The 17043-nt window shown below is 43.6% G+C and overlaps 2 protein-coding genes across 3 annotated transcripts; one reads left to right on the forward strand and one right to left on the reverse strand.

Moving 5' to 3' along the window:
* Positions 1 to 98: 98 nt before the first annotated feature.
* Positions 99 to 10617, reverse strand: shcbp1 (SHC SH2-domain binding protein 1). Of its 2 annotated transcripts, none has more exons than XM_056374498.1 (13): positions 10052 to 10617; positions 8587 to 8790; positions 8372 to 8487; positions 6787 to 6995; positions 6577 to 6672; positions 6260 to 6490; positions 5998 to 6175; positions 5509 to 5629; positions 4512 to 4643; positions 4168 to 4286; positions 1732 to 1818; positions 1043 to 1172; positions 99 to 967 (listed from the first exon to the last, which is right to left on the reverse strand). In XM_056374498.1, the coding sequence occupies exons 1-13, from the start codon at positions 10227 to 10229 to the stop codon at positions 660 to 662; spliced, it is 2109 nt and encodes a 702-aa protein (XP_056230473.1). In that variant the 5' UTR covers positions 10230 to 10617; the 3' UTR covers positions 99 to 659. The 2 variants fall into 2 exon arrangements, with proteins under 2 accessions (XP_056230473.1, XP_056230464.1); XM_056374489.1 differs by having other exon boundaries at positions 99 to 970.
* A 121-nt stretch (positions 10618 to 10738) lies between these two features.
* On the forward strand, positions 10739 to 17037 carry tssc4 (tumor suppressing subtransferable candidate 4). Its single transcript, XM_056374508.1, has 2 exons — positions 10739 to 10888; positions 13869 to 17037. Exon 2 carries the CDS (start codon positions 13892 to 13894, stop codon positions 14789 to 14791), a length of 900 nt encoding a protein of 299 aa, XP_056230483.1. The 5' UTR covers positions 10739 to 10888; positions 13869 to 13891; the 3' UTR covers positions 14792 to 17037.
* Positions 17038 to 17043: the final 6 nt, after the last annotated feature.

The raw sequence follows: 17043 nt of genomic DNA on the forward strand, positions 1-17043 counted from the left end.
AATAAATGTTCCCTAACATTAAAGTGAAGGTGTGCTGAGGCCAGTGGAGCCAGGGGACAACACAAACATTATGTGAATCACACTGTAACAACACATACTGAGGTTTCATCAGACATGTTTTAATCTTCAGGAAATTGATCATGTTCTCAGTTTAAACTACAGACTATCAATCTGATATAAAACCCCCTCCCTCAACCATAAAACACATCATTAAACTGTAAAAAACAAACCAGAGGCACCGCGTGAAGATCACATCCAACTGAACATCAGTGCTCACCCACCTTCAGGATAACTTTTATTAGATCTGAAGCTGAAACAACAAAACTACAAAGTGCCGAGTGAATTTCAAACTAATAATGCACAAAAAAATTCAATCATTTAGCGTCAGGAATTCAGAGGAATAAATAAGATAAAAGTTAAAAGGTGGATCCAGTCACTGTTACTGTGCTTCAAAAGGTCAGAGTTAGAAACACCATCAGCTCACAGCTGATCACACCACGCCTCCTGTCTTATCATCGTCTCTGCACAATGTGAAGCAGCAAAATTTGTTTCATGACAAACAGAAGAAATCAGCTAAAACAGGAAGCTGTCATCAAATAACCATTGCACTTTAGTGATGTTAAAAGACCTGTGTGAGTTCAGAGTGCTAGAGGGGTTTCTCAGTAAAAGAAGGTGCCAAAGTCGCCCATGCCATTGCGCTTGAACTGGTTTCCCTGAATGGAGACAAAGATCTGGTGGTCCATCAGATCCTGGACAGCTCGGCTGCAGGACTTCTCCTTGTTTCGGCTCAGCTGACGACTAAACTGCCACTTCCTGCCTGAGGCGGACGCCACGTCACCATCTGTGCCGTTCTCTGTGGATTCTGGCTGAGCAGTTGCTGAGCTGCTGGAGGTCGGACTTGGAGGATCTGAAACTCCTCCCAGCTGTCCATCTTCAGCTGTCTGTCCAGCAGGGTCTTTTGCAGGGTCTTCTGGGAACAAAAGGTCAGTTAAACACTGATGGTGTACAGCAGAGTGTTTTTGTGACTGGGAGCTGTGCCTACCCTCACTGTCCACAGGAGCTCTGTGTTCAGTGCTCGGCTTCACTAGAATCACTCCATAGCCTTCATTGTTGTGGATCACATTGTTTTCCATGGTGATAGACGGCATCACATCCAGATCATCAGCAAAGTCCTACACACACGGACACACACACACACACACACACGCATGCACACACAGACACACGTTTAGTTGTTAAATCCAGTACAGTGTCTACACCACAAAACACTTGTGTCTGAATCACATGAAATACAACTTCTGCACTTTGCTTACTTAAATGTTCATGTACTTTTCTTTGTCTTGACAAATCAAAATATAACTAGAACTAGAATTTGAGGACAAAAATATCTGATTGCCTCCAGCAGCCTGACATTTGAGTGCTTATAATCAGTTTAATGTTTATTTAATAAATGTTGAAATTATTTAAATTCCCATCAGAGAGTTTATGATTCATTATGTGAACACTTTAATACAATCTGGCTTGAATGAAGAGTCCTCCTTTGTCTTTGTTTTATTTCCTTCTTTGAATAAATGTTGTTCAGAGTACTAGTAGTCCTATTGGCTGGTTGTCAGTCTGTGTGAGGAGCAAACATCTGAGCAGAGAATAAACTATGACAGTGTAAAGCTGCACAGTCTGTTTGCTGGTGACTCCTCAGTGTCTGTGTCAACACAATGAACCGTCTCTTCTCACCTTGATGAGGATCCCGTCCTTACAGTGATGGATACCATTACTGACCAGACTGCAAACACTGCCAGGGTAAATCTCCACACCAGCCCCCTGAACACAACACAGCAACATGACTGGCCTCAATCACAGTTAAAATCCCTGTAAATGTTAGTCAATAAAATGGCAGAGTGGCAGCAAGTCCTTTGTAGCTTGTAGTTTTCTTTGCAGTATGTCAGTGTATTTTTTGTTGATTGATGTCTTTATTCTAAATTGTTGTTTTGTCTGATATGGAGAAAATATTGTACGTGAAGGAGGAACTCCTGGCTTTAAAGTTTACCAGATGGAGTTAAACATCCCATACCGGCTGAGCTGAAGAAGCTGTACCATGGATGCAGAGCCAGGGCTAAGATAAAGGCTAGGAGATGGAGATATAAGCTTTTTCTACCATCGATCCTCATGGGAAATGTGAAATGTGCCTGCAGTTGCGTATGACATCATTCACGAGACTGCTGCGCGAGGACAGACCCAGCACCCTGATGCATTCATTGCAGTATCAGGGGATTATAACCATGTCAGTCTCACCTCTCACCTGACTGGCTTCACTCAGTGTGTTGACTGTCCCACAAGGGAAAATAAGACACTTGATCTGTTGTATGCAGGAGGCCTACCCTGCTTCAGCTCTACCACCACTTGACAGATCAGATCATAATCTGGTTTTTCTTCAGCCTTCCTACAAGCCCTGTGTACTGAGGCAGGCTGCAACCACCTGCTCATTCAGGAACTGGACCCCGGAGGCCAGTGAGTCTCTAAAAGATTGTTTTGAGTGCACAGATTGGAATGTCCTGTTGGAGTCCCAGGAAAATGATAAAAGCAAGGACCCTGACCTTGATAGAATGGTTGAATGTACCACAGACTACATTAACTTCTGTATGCACAATGTTATACCAGCAAGGACTGTACACTGCTTTCCAAACAACAAACCCTGGATCACCAGTAACATCAAGACCCTCCTCAAGAAGAAAAAGGAGGCCTTCAGGGATGGAGACAGGGAGAAGCTCAGGTGTGAGCAACATGAGCTGAAGAGGAGATTAAAGCAGGTGAAGGAGGACTACAAAAAGAAAGAGAGGAAGATGCAGCACAACAACACCAGAGAGGTGTGGAAGGGGATGAGGACCATCACTGGCTATAAAGACAAGAACAGCCAGGCAACATCAGGTGATGTGGTGGTGTTACAGATGTATTGCGTTTACAAAGCCAAAACTGCGTTCTACGAGTTCATCGTGACCTTGACCTTTGACCACCAAAATCTAATCATTTCATCCTTGACTACTCGTGTCGTTTCTGCCAAATTTGAAGAAGTTCCATCAAAGCGTTATTGAGATATCGTGTCCATGAGAATGGGACAGCCGATGGACGGACGCACAACCCGAAAACAATATGCATCTGGCACATCTGGCTCTGACTGTCACCAGTGCGGTGAAATAATATAAACACAAGTTCCAAAGACCCTCCAAAGACCCTCTATCACTGTTTCCTAATGTCATCATCAGCGGTGTACACAAGGCTCTGGATGAGACTCTGGAGAGGATGTCGGCGTAGCAACCAGTTTGTTATGTCCACTATGCTACAAAGGTGGAAAACAAACATGGACCCTGAGTTTGAAGGCAGGCTGTGAAGTCAGCCGCTCCACTCCCCTCGACACATCACCTTTAGGAGCTAAACCCAGCTGACACTGGGCGAGAGGCGGGTACACCTGAACAGGTCTCCAGTTTATGACAGGATTGACACACTGAGACTAACCTGCAGGTCTTTGACCTTTACCTGGTGGAAACCTGCTGAACAAAGGCCAGGGTCAGCCCTCGTTTGAACCCAGAACCTTGTTGCTGTGAGGAGACAGTGCTGACCACTGCACCACTGTGCCACCCTGATCTGTCTCAGGTCTTTTAGAAACTGTCTCCAGTATACTAGTTTATTTTATACTGTAAAATATCTCACTAAAACATCTGTCAGTATTTAAGCTGCACCAACCCATGCCTTTGACCAGCAGAACAAGAAGCTTGTTGTTGAACTTGTGATCAATCATGTTTATCTCCACCTCCAGCTGTTACAGATCAACATGACTGATGTGTTATGATGTCTGTCACCTGATGAGTCTCAGTCCACTGTTCCGTCTTTTAGCTCTGTGTTTGGTCTCCACCAGCTCTTGAGGGAAATATCTGTCTCTTTAGCTGCTAAACGCTCCACTATGTTCACCAGCTGCTCTATGTATGTCTGCTGTTTGTATGATGAGCGGCTAGAGGACAGAGGCTGTTTACAGATGTTTCTATGAAAACAGCTGCTGCTGCCATGAGAGCAGATAGAGAACCAGAACAGTGAATTATGTGGTGCAAACATTTTAACAATAGGCTCAGCCTTAGAGGAGTTTGTACCTGTGATTAGCTGCGATCACACAGCACTCACCTTGGATCCATACAGGTCACACATGTTCATGTTGAGGTGGGCAGACGTCCGGACGATAACTCCAGTCGTCTCACACTGCAGCACACAGTTCTCCATGTTCAGAGTCCCCTGACGGACACCTGACAGGTATCAAGAGCACAGTCAGCACGTTCACAGACTGTGTCACTGTTTATCTAACACTGTAACACAGCAGCTCGTGGGAATGATGATGATAGAAAGTGCAGGAATCTCCTCCATCACTGTCCGGCTCAAAGTGAGTTTGTTTTGATCACAGTGGACAGATGAAGGTGTGGATGTGTGACACACAGGTTTACCGTGATGGAGCCTTGTTCATCTGTACTCACAGAGAATTCCCTCGATGGCATCATGCTGGATGAACTTGATGTTGGACAGTCGGACATCAGCTCCTGTGGACTCCACAAATGAGTCGCCCTTGTTTTTCTTCTCAATCACCACATCATCAGGAAACCCAAAGCCTGGTCACACACGCACACACACATCTGTCAGTAAACAGCAGCACAATTTTATAAAATTAAACCTACATTTCTACCTTGCACTGCAGATCCATGTTTGACTGAGCAGAGATAAAGAACAGACTCTAAACCCACTCACTGACAGGACGAGGTGAGTTTCTTTATTATTGCCAAACAATAAATAATAATAATAATAATAATATAAACAATAACAATTATTATTAAAATAATAATGATAATAACTAAGCATGTGTATACAAACCCTGGTAACCTGGGTCTTATTCCTGTGCCACAGAAACACACTGTTGTACTGGCATGTTTGTTCATTATGAAAAACATGTGGACTGCAATTTATTATAAACAGACTGATGATGATGTCAGTCAGGGCGCATGGTCTGAAGTGCGTGACACAAGTGCATTCAGGGCGTGTCCATGTCACTTTTGTTATTTTAACGGCAGAAACAAACTGTTGCTGCTCCAGATGCATGATTCAAAAGGGTTGTACTTAATCTCTTAATTATTCATGAGAGTGTTTTGGGCATAACAGCTGAGCTCTGAGTTGAGTTCTGTGTGCCTGTGTATGTTGGTCCATGTTACTCTCTTGATAATGAGCCTTAAAATAACAGTGAAATACTGCACCACTGACTTCAGACCAGGTTTTTGTTGTCAGTCCTTTTCCACAGATATCAATGCACCAGCAAGGGGCCTGACCACACCTCATTTTAAGACCAACACGCCCATAGGTGCTCAGATAGGTGCAAGTGTATTTGCTATTTCAACAACATGGGCACTGGACAGGAAGAACTGCGTTGTTCAGTTAACTACTACTAGATTATGATTAAACGTGCGCCAGCCCCCTTTTATTTACCTTCTACAGTGATGGAGTCTGGTATGAAGATGGAGCTGTTCACACTGTAGATCCCTGGGAGAATAATGACCACATCCCCTTGATGACATGAGTCCAAAGCTGATACTGGCTCTCTGTGGAACTAAACACACAGTCACAGTATGAACTCACCCATTTGAGTTTCATTAAGAGACACTGTACACCAAGTACAACGTTTACTTCCCTCTGGCGCCACCTTCAGGACAAACCTTGCCTGTGTCCCACACTTAGTGAGAGAAAGATGTTGAGCAGAGAATAAAAACTTTCTATCAGCTGATCATGTTCAAGGTTATTGACGGCTGGGGTTGGCAGACCATGAGAAGACGTCTATAATGTTCTACACTGATCTTTGCCAACAGAACACAGTGAGGAGAGATGATCAGTTTAATAATGGATTTGTTGGTGTAAGATGAAAAATCACCTGTCAAAGAGGACCGGCCACTGGTCCTGTTGTGTGTTTGCAGTACTGACCTGGATCTCAGTGTCCCCACACGAGCACAGAGGCAGCAGTCTGGCACTGAGGAGGGACTGGAGCTGCGTGGTGCTGCAGGAGTCTGTGACCACGTGGACCATCTTCATGCCTGATGTTCTGGGCCCACGACTCTGCACACACTGTTGCCTGGCATTACCTTTGTAGCCCAGCACATACCTGAACAGGAGGTGAGGGGGTGAACATCCAGGTTGTGGAAATAAAAAGGCAGTGGTGGTGAGTTTGAAGGACACACAGGTCTACCTCAGCAGGGGGTTCTCAATGATATGCAGTTTCCGTTTGAACGTCTCCAGCTGGTCGCACAGCTTCAGACCCTCCACCATGGACACGTTATCCAGCTCCGAGTCTGAGTCAGAGCTGAGGCCGCTGCGCAGCACAGAGAAATGCTGGAAGCACTGGGAGCATTTCTCCAGTAAGGACTGGTACTCTGCCACCAGGCCTGTTGGGACTCTGTCCTCCAAGATGTCGTAGTAGCTGAGATGAGACATTTTCAAACAGGATTCAGTGGAATGAACCAACACTTAGAACAAGATCTTCACAGAGATACAGGGTGCACTCACAGCCTAAGACGAGGCTCCACACAACGAACAAAGTAGTCAAAGTCATCATCTTCATCTTCCTCATCCCACTGTCTCCAGATGTGCTTATAGAAAAACCTGTGGATAGAGGAGGGGAAGAGGAAAGCATGGCACAGCTGGGCAGTCAATGTTATCAACAGTTTAAATATGTGGACAAACATCAAAGAGTGAACTGAGGTCAGTGAGTTCTACCTGAGGTGCTCCAGGGCGAGGGCAGTCTGATCAAAATCCCCAGACTCTTCGTAGACCACCTGCAGCTCCTGCAGGAGGACTTTGTGTTGTGTGGCCTCCAGCAGAGACTCCATGGACTCTTCAGTGAGTTCACAGCCTCTGGTGTCGCACTGCAGAGGCAGCACGAGCCTCACACATGCCTTCAGATCCTTCAGCTCCACATCACGCACCTGTCATCATAAGCAGCTCTTCAGACATGTTGTCAGCGATTTATAACAATCCACACGCATTACATTTCAATCCACATCTCAAACACATTTCTAAACAGTTCAGTGTGACAGACAGTCACAACTTCTTTGCACCGCCGACTCTGTCCAATAGTTCATAACTCATCTTAGACCTGTGGCCTCATTCATTATATGTCCATGCAGTATATGTATGAATGTCTATGTGATTTACCAATATCCTGTGTGAGAGTGCACATCCTGGCCAGGGGTGGATGGTAATGAAGTATTTCATTTCTGTACACAAGTATATTTTCCCAGCATCTTTTCTTTACTTGAGCTTTAATTGTTTCGGAAACTCCTGACTTTTCCTCAACTACACTTAAAAGACAAATATTTTTTACTTGATCTTATCTACAGTCAGATCATCATTAATTGCGAATACCCGATATGATCTGGTGACCTTATTTTCTGTCATATAAAAATTTAGTGTAGTAAACTCCTAGTTTGACAAAAGCTCAGGTGTCACACTGCTCTCAACACTTCGTGCGACGAGCTGACGTCAGCTCCTAACAAAGTTGTCCTCAGGTCCAGACTCCGGTCCTTCTCCCAGTCCCAGTCTACTTCAGTGGTATTAGAGACATTTAATGTGCTCCAGTAGACTAATAACCAACAGTGCAGATTAGCTACTTGGTCGGCTACAGCAGAACAACATTTTATTAACGTTAGCTTTTCACTTTTCACTTCAGTCACATTTCAGCTCATTTCCTACACATTCAACTATTACCAGGAGCAGATATAGAAACATGTTTATACAGATTATGATGGCAATAATAATTCCAGCATTATGTCACAATAAGAAGCTAATGGACCTAATATTTACTGAAGAGAGACATCGTGCTGTGATCTCTGTTACTGTTGGTGCTTCCCTCTCAGATTCTTGATCAGATCCAGACTTCAACATGTATGAACGTGATCAGTTATGTTCTGTTACTTAGTTTTACAGCTGCACACAATAAGTGGATAAAGGTCACAAGTACTGGGAGCTGCTCCTGCTCGTGAGAGAAGTTTACCACACCAAACTGAATGCAAACATAAATCAAACAGTGAATTAAAACTGAAAATAAAAATGATGAAAAAAATTGAAAAGAATAAGTTAACAAAGTCAAACAGTAAAGACGGGCTCAGTCTCCTGGGTTAAAGACTTAGATGTAGACTGTTTGTGCCATGGCTTTCATAAATGAAGAACCTGTCAGGGAAAAGATCCCATCAAAACTAAACCAATTCCAAAGTCCTGTTCTGACTCAAGATTGAAGGTCGAGTGGGGTGAAGAGAAAAGTAGATTTATAATATCAACAGAGACGTGTGTGAGTTGGTCTCACCTCTACCAGAACATCAAACACATCAGTCGACCACAGAGCCAGCCAATCACATGGCTCCACCACCTTCTCCAGGTAGTCTGCTGTAAAGGCCTTCACCTCGGAGGGCTTACAGTCTCCTACACACAAATACACACAGAAGAGCCATCTAACGACTGACGACTATTAATAATATGGTACCGGAGTCAGACTGTGTGACAGTGTGTTTCTGCTGTTACCGAGCACGTAGTCCTGATAGGCCTTGAACCTCTCGTAGAACAGCAGGTGGTTCGTCTGAAATGTGTCGGGAAGACTTGAAGTCACTCCACCGTGACGCTCACACCGTTGCAGCTGAGTCCCTGACTTTCCAGTGTTGAAGTGGTCTGTGCCACTGTCATCGTCATCACTCTCATCTTTATCCTCCTCATCGTTCTGAAACAGAGCTGTTGGGAAAGACAAGATGATCTTTACTATCTGTTACATGCATTTCAGCAAGGCAGCTTCAGTGAAACCAGTCCTGACACAGTTACAAAAAAGTAAAATGTTTATCAGGCTCCGTATTCACAAAGCATTTCATCTTATCACTAAGAGTTCTCCTAAGTCACACTAAATGTTTCTAACTGCCAGTTTTCTCCAAAGTCCTCTTCACAAAGCTGCTGAGACCAACTTTTACTCACTCTTAGCTCAGGGGTTTTCACTTTTCCTTACTAAAAGTCTCAGTCTCAGCAGCTCCGTGAAAAGGATTGAGATAAAACTGTAACCTGTTCTGTTAGACTACTCAGCGGAGTATCACAGTCTAAATGCTCTGGATTATTGTCTTGAGACATTCACACAATGTTGTTAACTGAAGCAAACCAAATATTCAGTTGTTTACTTCTACTGTCTACTGTCTGAAGCCTGAATGTATATTAACACCTTAGAGGTGCAAAAAGAGATTATACATTTTTCCTAAAAATTTGGTTTAGAAAATGCCATCTATGCTAGCGAGTGTTTTCAGGTGCGTCTGGAGTTATTCTTTCAGAGTTAGTCGGGTTAGTCCAGTTTAACCTGCAGCACTTTCTGATGACTGGTGTAACATGTTCTGCTGCCACAGAGGAAATAAACTCATGGGGAGACATTTGACATCTTCCATATCCTTGCTTTTTGCACATGTCCATATCTAGATAAGGATTTGATAACCATATATCATTCAGCCCTACATTGAAGTGTACATTCATTTGACACTGTACGTGCAGCCACTATCTACCTGTCTGATTGTGAGCCTTTTAATATTTTTGGCCCGACTTCCAGACGTTGTTGAGGGGTGTAACGGTGAAACAGAAAACAGAGGAACACCACCGTACATGACTGCAAAACGTAGTAGAGATGAAATTAAATGAGTGCCATAAGTTTGTTTTTACTCTGGACTTGGACACCAACACTAAACTGACGGGGGGTCCTGATTGTCACTGACTTTCCTCAACAGTCGCCTGACTTCTGTCCCATTGAACATTAATGAGCATTAAGACCGAGAAAGGCGAGCATTCTGTGACACCACAAGGTCTGTGGCCCATTGTCAGGTCATGATGGGAGAACATGGGTTATCATGAGTCCCTGCAGCTGGTGTTCATGATGTCATTAAAGACAAAGGAGGACAAACCAAATACTGAAATATTCTGAAAGTGTTTTTTTACAGATCCGATAATAATAGTAGTAGACACAGACCTTGAGTTATGGCGGACACACCATGTCTCTCTGCAGAATCTCCGTTAGCATTGTTGTTATTTTCCACGTCGAGTTCAACGTTAACAAACGACGACAAATCAACCACCGACACGTCCGACATGGTGTTTACAGGTTCCATCCCTCCACCAGACGTGGTTTCCCGTGACTTCTGCTCCATGAACTGTTTTAAAGATACTTTATAAATTATTTAGAGGCTGAAAACTAGACGATTACACTATCAACAGAGCCCGAACAAACGCAAACCGAACGGCTCACACCCTGTCCCACTTACTTTCAAAATATTCCCGGTCTGCACAACCGCAGCCAATCACAACAAACTATCGCAGGCTATCCCGCCCTCTTAGCAAGCCAAATACTTTTGAGCCAATGAGAAAATGAATGTTGAGCATGCGCTGGACTGGTCCTTCATGATGCGTTCATGTCATCAGAGCAGAAAGATCAGCAGAAGTTTTCGTATCATATTAGTGAATAATAATAATAATAATAATAATAATAATAATAATCACTTAGGTTAACTGTATCTGTGCATTTTCTGTAGCCATGTCTTTTTCACCAGTGTCAGCAGTAACCCGACATTTCCAATTGATCGTTTTCCCCTCAACTGGTTGTAAACACGGTTTAAACGATGAACGCGGCATATCACAGTCTGTAACCGATGGGGGGCAGCAGTAGTCTAGTCCTGACCTGAAAGGATAGTAGAAGAAGTGTTCGGCTGAGTTGCTACGAGTTAATGCGAGGCCCATGCACCCGGATCTAAGTGGTGCTGAAGTTGATTTTGAGGCAGGAGCACATTGGACCTGGAGCCTGTACAACGAGGTAAATTCAACATGGCCAGATTATCTTTTTGTTGTCTGGCTGCACTGAGCCAAACGTTCGCTGAGCGCTCACACGACGGTTGATATTAGCTCTGTACAATACAGCAGGTTTTCCTGAGCGCGTTCTAGTTAAAGGGGCGGGGTGTGCAGCATTTGACCAATCACAAACATGGACAAGTCTCCAGGCTTATTTTACAAACGAAGAGTGAACAACAATATTATTTGACAAATAAGAAGTCAATCACATGATGCAGAATAAAAGCAATGCCAGCAGCCAAAAACAGGAAGGCTAACATTAGCTTGTTTAGGCTAACAGTGGCAGCTCATAACATGAGCTGGGTACTCAAAACATTAGTAGACTACAGTTATCACCGTTCAGTCTGTCAGAATATAACACTTACTTTCTATCGCTGTTAGTCAATTTAGAGTACTGCTGTACACTGACTATATGAAACTATGAGTGTTTGTGGTGGGGGGATGGTGGGTGATGGAGAGAGCGACATCCGTAGTTCCCTAGTGACTGTGGCGTAGACATAAGAAATAGTCAGACTTCAGAGAGACGTCTAAATTCATCTGCTGCATATAGTAGTTTAGCTTTGAGTATCTTAAGCCGGACTGTGGTCAAAAGTATCAATGAATGAAATTAAAACTTTTTTCAGAATGTTGAAAGTGGCAGGCTGAGGAACCGCATCCAACCACTGAGCTCCGTTTACCCTCAGCAGAAAATGTTTGTATTTAGAAAGAATTCAACCGTTACAAGGACGTTTTACTTGAGAAGTGAAACAATAATAAGAAAAATCTGGCTGCAGTCTCTAAAACAGATTTGTTGTGCTATTGGTCAGCGCAGGTATCATTTATTGTTACCACGGTAACATTGGTCTTAGTCCTGAGTTAGCCTGACGGTAATGTGTCTTATTTTTTAAGTGAATCCATGAGCAAAATTGAGACGGACCTATTCTAAAATATCTTTGAAACTGGCCTCTGATCTAATATAGAAGTGTTGATTAAAGGAAAAACAGAAGACAAGTTGATGGTTTGGATGAATAAACTGTTGAAGTTAGCTCAGAGAGATCTACAGGAGAGAAGCAGTCTAAATATAAGTCAGTTACTGTACTAAACAGTACATCTGAGTCAGCTGTGGGGAGGAGATGGTGAATCTTTCTCTAATAGCTAACAGCTCAATAGAGCTGTGACTGTCTGTCCAGAACAGAAACCTGGGCTTGTTCTTGTTTTCTTCTGTTAATGATGAAAAGTAGGAGGTTCTGGCATCATGGAGGCTTTTCTGTATGTTAATAGACTATATGTCCAAGCCTTTTGAAATTGTTCTAGATTGGTGGAAACCCACTTCCTGTCTTGCTGTCGTTTGGTTTGTGATTTGTACCATGGAGCTAGCCTCCTCTGACGCACCACCTTATTTTTCTGAGGGGCCACAGTGTCTAGTGTTATACGCAGTGAGGCTCTATCAACATCATCATCAACTTGTGAGGGTGTAAAGTTAGCTGTCCTCTATTGTATTGACGCATGGCAGTGGACTAAATTACAATGGCTATTTGATTACAGTATTGTCACCTGCTGTAGTGATGCTGTATAACCCATTCCTGTGAAGTCAAATGTTAATAAACAAGACTAGGTCTAAACCTAGTAAATAGCCACGTTGCCACCGCAGGAACTTTCCCCAGGAACCTTTTGAAGAACTATATGTGTTTCCACTGCAGGAACCAGGGTCTAAATTTAGTTCAGGGGTAATTGATTGACCCCTAAAAAGGTACCTGTTTGGGGGTAGTACTTTCCAAAGGTTCAGGAGCTTTGGGGGATGTGGTCTGCAGTGCTAAACATTTCTGACTGGTCGAGTACACATCTTCCACAATGCATAACAGGCCCGGGAGAATGTAAAAAAACTGAAACAGGACTTCAGAAAAATAAAGGACCACGACACCCAGAGTGGCTAGGGTTGCCATCCGTCACGTATAATACGGGATCGTCCCGTATTTGAAATTAAATACTGCGTCCTGTATTGAATGAATATGGGACGCAGTTTGTCCCATATTTTCGTTCATGTCATGTCCTCAAAGTGCTGTGAATAATGTAATGTCAAATAATAATTTTGAATGATCTTCCCGGGACTTTAGGCCGTGGTGGAAACGCAGACAACAATGGGCCACAGGATCTTTTAGTTCCTGAAACTATTTCTTTTAGGTCAAAACGCAGCTTTAGTCTTGATTTACTTCAGCTCCAGAACGTAACAGACTTTTATTAGAGGCAGGTCTTTATGTCTAACTCCCTCTGTTTCATATGTAGAGTTGGTCATAGTCGTTTGTACGAAGCCTCGTTACCGATGACTTCTCTCTCTCCCTCCCTCTCTCCTGCTCTCTCTGCTCCGTGTGTCTTATGTTTAGTTATTCCTCTGCCTCCTTTAGTAATAATGATACATGGAATGAAAATAGTTTATTTGCTGTAATGGAGGCGAGGCTCAGTGTATTGGAAGCGCTCCTCCTCTTCCCTGCAGTTCCTGAGCAATTCAGTGTCTATGTCATATGTCAGAACAAGATGGAAGGTGTGATTAAAACAGTGAGTGGGTTCATTTACACGTTGACAAAAGCCAGTTGAGTCTAATAGTGAATTAAATGTAGAGCCAGCTGAGGCTGTGACTGTCATCTTCATGAATGGGGAAATTACAGATTACAATTACTTGACTTTAGGGTTCAGCATTCAAGTTAATAAAGACTTTCTGTCACCATTTTGAATGTCTCTTACTTGCCTGCACCCTGGACCCCCTGTGGGTACAGACGGAGGGAACAATGACTTGTAATCTGAAAACATGTACTCTTTATATTTAACTCATAAATCAGTTTTGTCACTGAGAACCTCTGAGTTTGAGGTTTTGAAATCTTTGAATGAAATGAAAACTATATGATTCACGGTAGAGTTTTGTTAGAGACACTTCTACTTTTTTCTGAGCTCTTCTGTCTCACTCTCACCAGGTTGTTGATTCCAGTCTCTGAAGATGTGTGATCAGAGAAAAGACCGTGGTGATGATGTGGATGAGCTGTCAGACACCGATGACTCTGAACCTGAACAACAGCCCAGCAGTGCTCCCTTTGACCCAGAGCTGGACCATGATGATGATGATGATGATGACGATGATGGGGGGCGGGGGGAGGGTGTGATCTCTACGTCAGCTGCTCAGACTTCCTTCAGTCTGAAAGGAGGGAGCTCAGCTTTCTCAGACCGTAGCCATAGTATCTTTGACTGCCTGGACAGTGTCACCCAGCTGACCTCCTCCTCTGTGAACCAGGATCAGGTCACAGACGGAGAGTTTGTTCGGCCTCAGCCTCCACGTCCCAGCAGGAAGACGAGCCACCCTCCGTCCACTGACCCCACACCACCAAAGAAGAGAGGAGTCCCAGACTACCTGGTGCACCCTGAGCGGTGGACTCACTACAGTCTGGAGGATGTGTCTGAGACCAGTGAACAGGACAACAGGAGGGCCGCTCACAACTTCCTGTCTAGTCTGCGGAAGGAGAGACAGCCTGAATCACCCTGTGACCTCCAGCAGAGAATGATCTTTTCTAGACCAAACCGACTGCTGAAGGAACAGACTGCAGATCAGCTGTCAGCCGTCAGAGGAAAAAAGAGGGGGATGCATCTCAGTCACTTGGAGGAGGAGGAGGGGGCAGAGGGCAGGGAGGGAGGGAAGGCTGGGGGAACAGAGCAGAGTGAAGAAGAGACTGGAGAGAGAGACAGGAGAAGAGCCGTGGGTCGACCAGAGGAGGGGAATCAGAAACGGGTGCAGAAAGAACAAGGTGAGGAGGAGAAGACAGAGGAGGTGAACCCCAGCTTTACCTCCTTCAGGAAGACGAAGAGTAAAATCTACAGGAAAAGTTCAGAGCAAGAGGACAACTGACCACGTCTTAATGACACAGACTGATAACTGTTTTTAACCCAAACCTGAGCTAACTGTTCCCAGACCTGTTTCAAAGTCAAACCTCTGAAACTGTAACTTTACAGCAGAGTTCATCTGTCCTCTGACCACGCCCACTATCACTCAAAGGTGTCTGCTCTGTTGCTGTCTGTAACCACACCTGACAGTGATGTCACAGTATACTATAGAACACCTGTACATCATTGTAGCCAGGTGACAAGCTGTTAGCATGTCTGGTTAACTAGCCACAGTAGTAACCTAGTTTAAGTCTGAGGTCAGAGAGTATTTCATTATTTAACTAGAGTTTGTGAGGACACAGGCTGTGTTCAAAAAGATTCTCCTTTTAAAACGGGCCTGAGACACTTTTCTACCAACTGATGGAGCTAACGTTAGCTTCATTAGCTCACTACAGCTTATTAAACCCACAGTGACAGTCACCAGCTAAAAGCAACAAGTTGCTCCTTTCTTATTTGATGGTAAATCTGTAACACTGTGAACTGAGTGTGCAGAAAATGAAGGATTGACAGGGCTCAGTTAACTGAAGCCAGATCAGCCTTAATTACATTATGTCAACTCCAGACTGAGGCAGAATTGTAGGGAAAGAGATTTGATGTTAAGTTTTTTTTAAACATTTTGTCAAACGAGGGTCATCAGATATTTACAGTCAGGACCTGCAGGGCTGTACAGTATGTCTGCAGGTGTTTAACCATAACAAACACGTGTGTGTGGCCCAACATAATAACACAAAATTGCCATAAGGGACTTCACAATCTGTCCAGCAGACAACACCCTCTGTCCTCAGACCAGACCCATGACCTGGATAAGAAACGACTCCTCAAAAAACTGAAAAAATGGAAGAAACCTCAGGAAGAGCAGCACAGGAAGGATCCCTCCTCCAGGACAGACAGGAAATACATGTTGTGAGTACAGAGTAGAACAACAGTAGATTTACAATGTGGACAATCAGGAGGACAATTTTTACCCAGCCAACTAAAATCAAAGTCTGAAGCTACCTTAAAAGAGCAAATACAGGCAGATCAGTCAGTGAGTATGTACCTGCCTGCACTATAGTCAGAGGTGTTCCTTATATTCTGACCACTTCATGTATGTAAATATTAGAAACAGCTGTCAGTATCATGTCATCCAGTACAACAGCAGCTTTAACTCTGAGCCCACCACCGTTCTTCATGAAAACAGATGCTGTGGCACAACTGTTGGATTTGATTGAATGAGATTGTGCAGGTGTACCTAAAAAAGTGGACACAGCTGCTTACAGTGGGACAGCACCAACATGTTTATCAGTCTGTGTGTTCCTAAAGAGGTCCAGATCCTCTACAGTCTGCTAAGGCTGTGGTTTGCATTTACACAGTCTGTGGTTTGCATATGACCGAGCAGTGACTGAGTGTCACTGTTCTATTGCTGCAATGTAACTCAGCAGCTAATGGTTTTATAGAGGGAGCTTTGCATGTCGGCCTTAGAGGATGATGAGGTCACTGACATTTGTAAATACTCAAGTTGTCTCGTTTATCTCCCACCTGAGGTGTGTTCAGGTTCTTGTTCCAAGAAGCAGCTTTGCTGAAAACCCATAGAGCTCCTGATCTGGAACATGGACTGATGGAAACACACCTGCTCCAGGTTGTAATCCAGATCACTCAATCCATCTGTTTCATCAACCATACCAAGTTTCTCAGTAGATCAATGTGCTGAAATGTTTTCTACTTCATGCGCAGATGATTTATTGGTTTCATGTGTGAGATGTTCAGTGCAGTATGGACTTCCAGTAGAAACTCTAGACTCAGTATGGGGATCACACTCTATTCATTAAGCATTGGTTAAAATAACAGCCTGTTAAACTGTAATTATGTGTGTGTGTGATTTATTTGTGTTTTAAACTGAAACATTCACAAGTACATGCACACGCACAAACCTCATTTCTTATTCAGCCCTCCTGTGTATGAGAAAACTCAGCCATTGTAAGTGAAAGATCAGATAAATGTCTATAAGTGGAGTAACATCAATAAGTGACAGCTATCTGATCTTTTTTAGTTCTTCGAATACAGCTCAGATCTGACTCCTGGGCAGAAGCAGAGGAAGTGATATTAAAAACTACGGTTTGATTTGAGAACATCAAATGAATAAAAATACATATCAGTCTGGGCTCTGTATTTTATGATTTTTCGCTGTCTGTATTTTTGACGTTTAAAATAAACTAAAAATTGAAGCTGAAATGTATG

The sequence above is a fragment of the Seriola aureovittata genome, chromosome 1 (assembly GCF_021018895.1).
Source record: "Seriola aureovittata isolate HTS-2021-v1 ecotype China chromosome 1, ASM2101889v1, whole genome shotgun sequence".
NCBI lineage: Eukaryota > Metazoa > Chordata > Actinopteri > Carangiformes > Carangidae > Seriola > Seriola aureovittata.

Coding starts and splice junctions, on each gene's coding strand:
- shcbp1 (XM_056374489.1), bottom strand. CDS start 10,229: ATGGAGCAGAAGTCACGGGAAACCACGTCTGGTGGAGGGATGGAACCT. Junction 8,791..10,051: donor TGTGTCCGCCATAACTCAAG/GTCTGTGTCTAC, acceptor CTTTCCCAACAG/CTCTGTTTCAGAACGATGAG. Junction 1,819..4,167: donor GTGACCTGTATGGATCCAAG/GTGAGTGCTGTG, acceptor TGTTGTGTTCAG/GGGGCTGGTGTGGAGATTTA.
- tssc4 (XM_056374508.1), top strand. CDS start 13,892: ATGTGTGATCAGAGAAAAGACCGTGGTGATGATGTGGATGAGCTGTCA.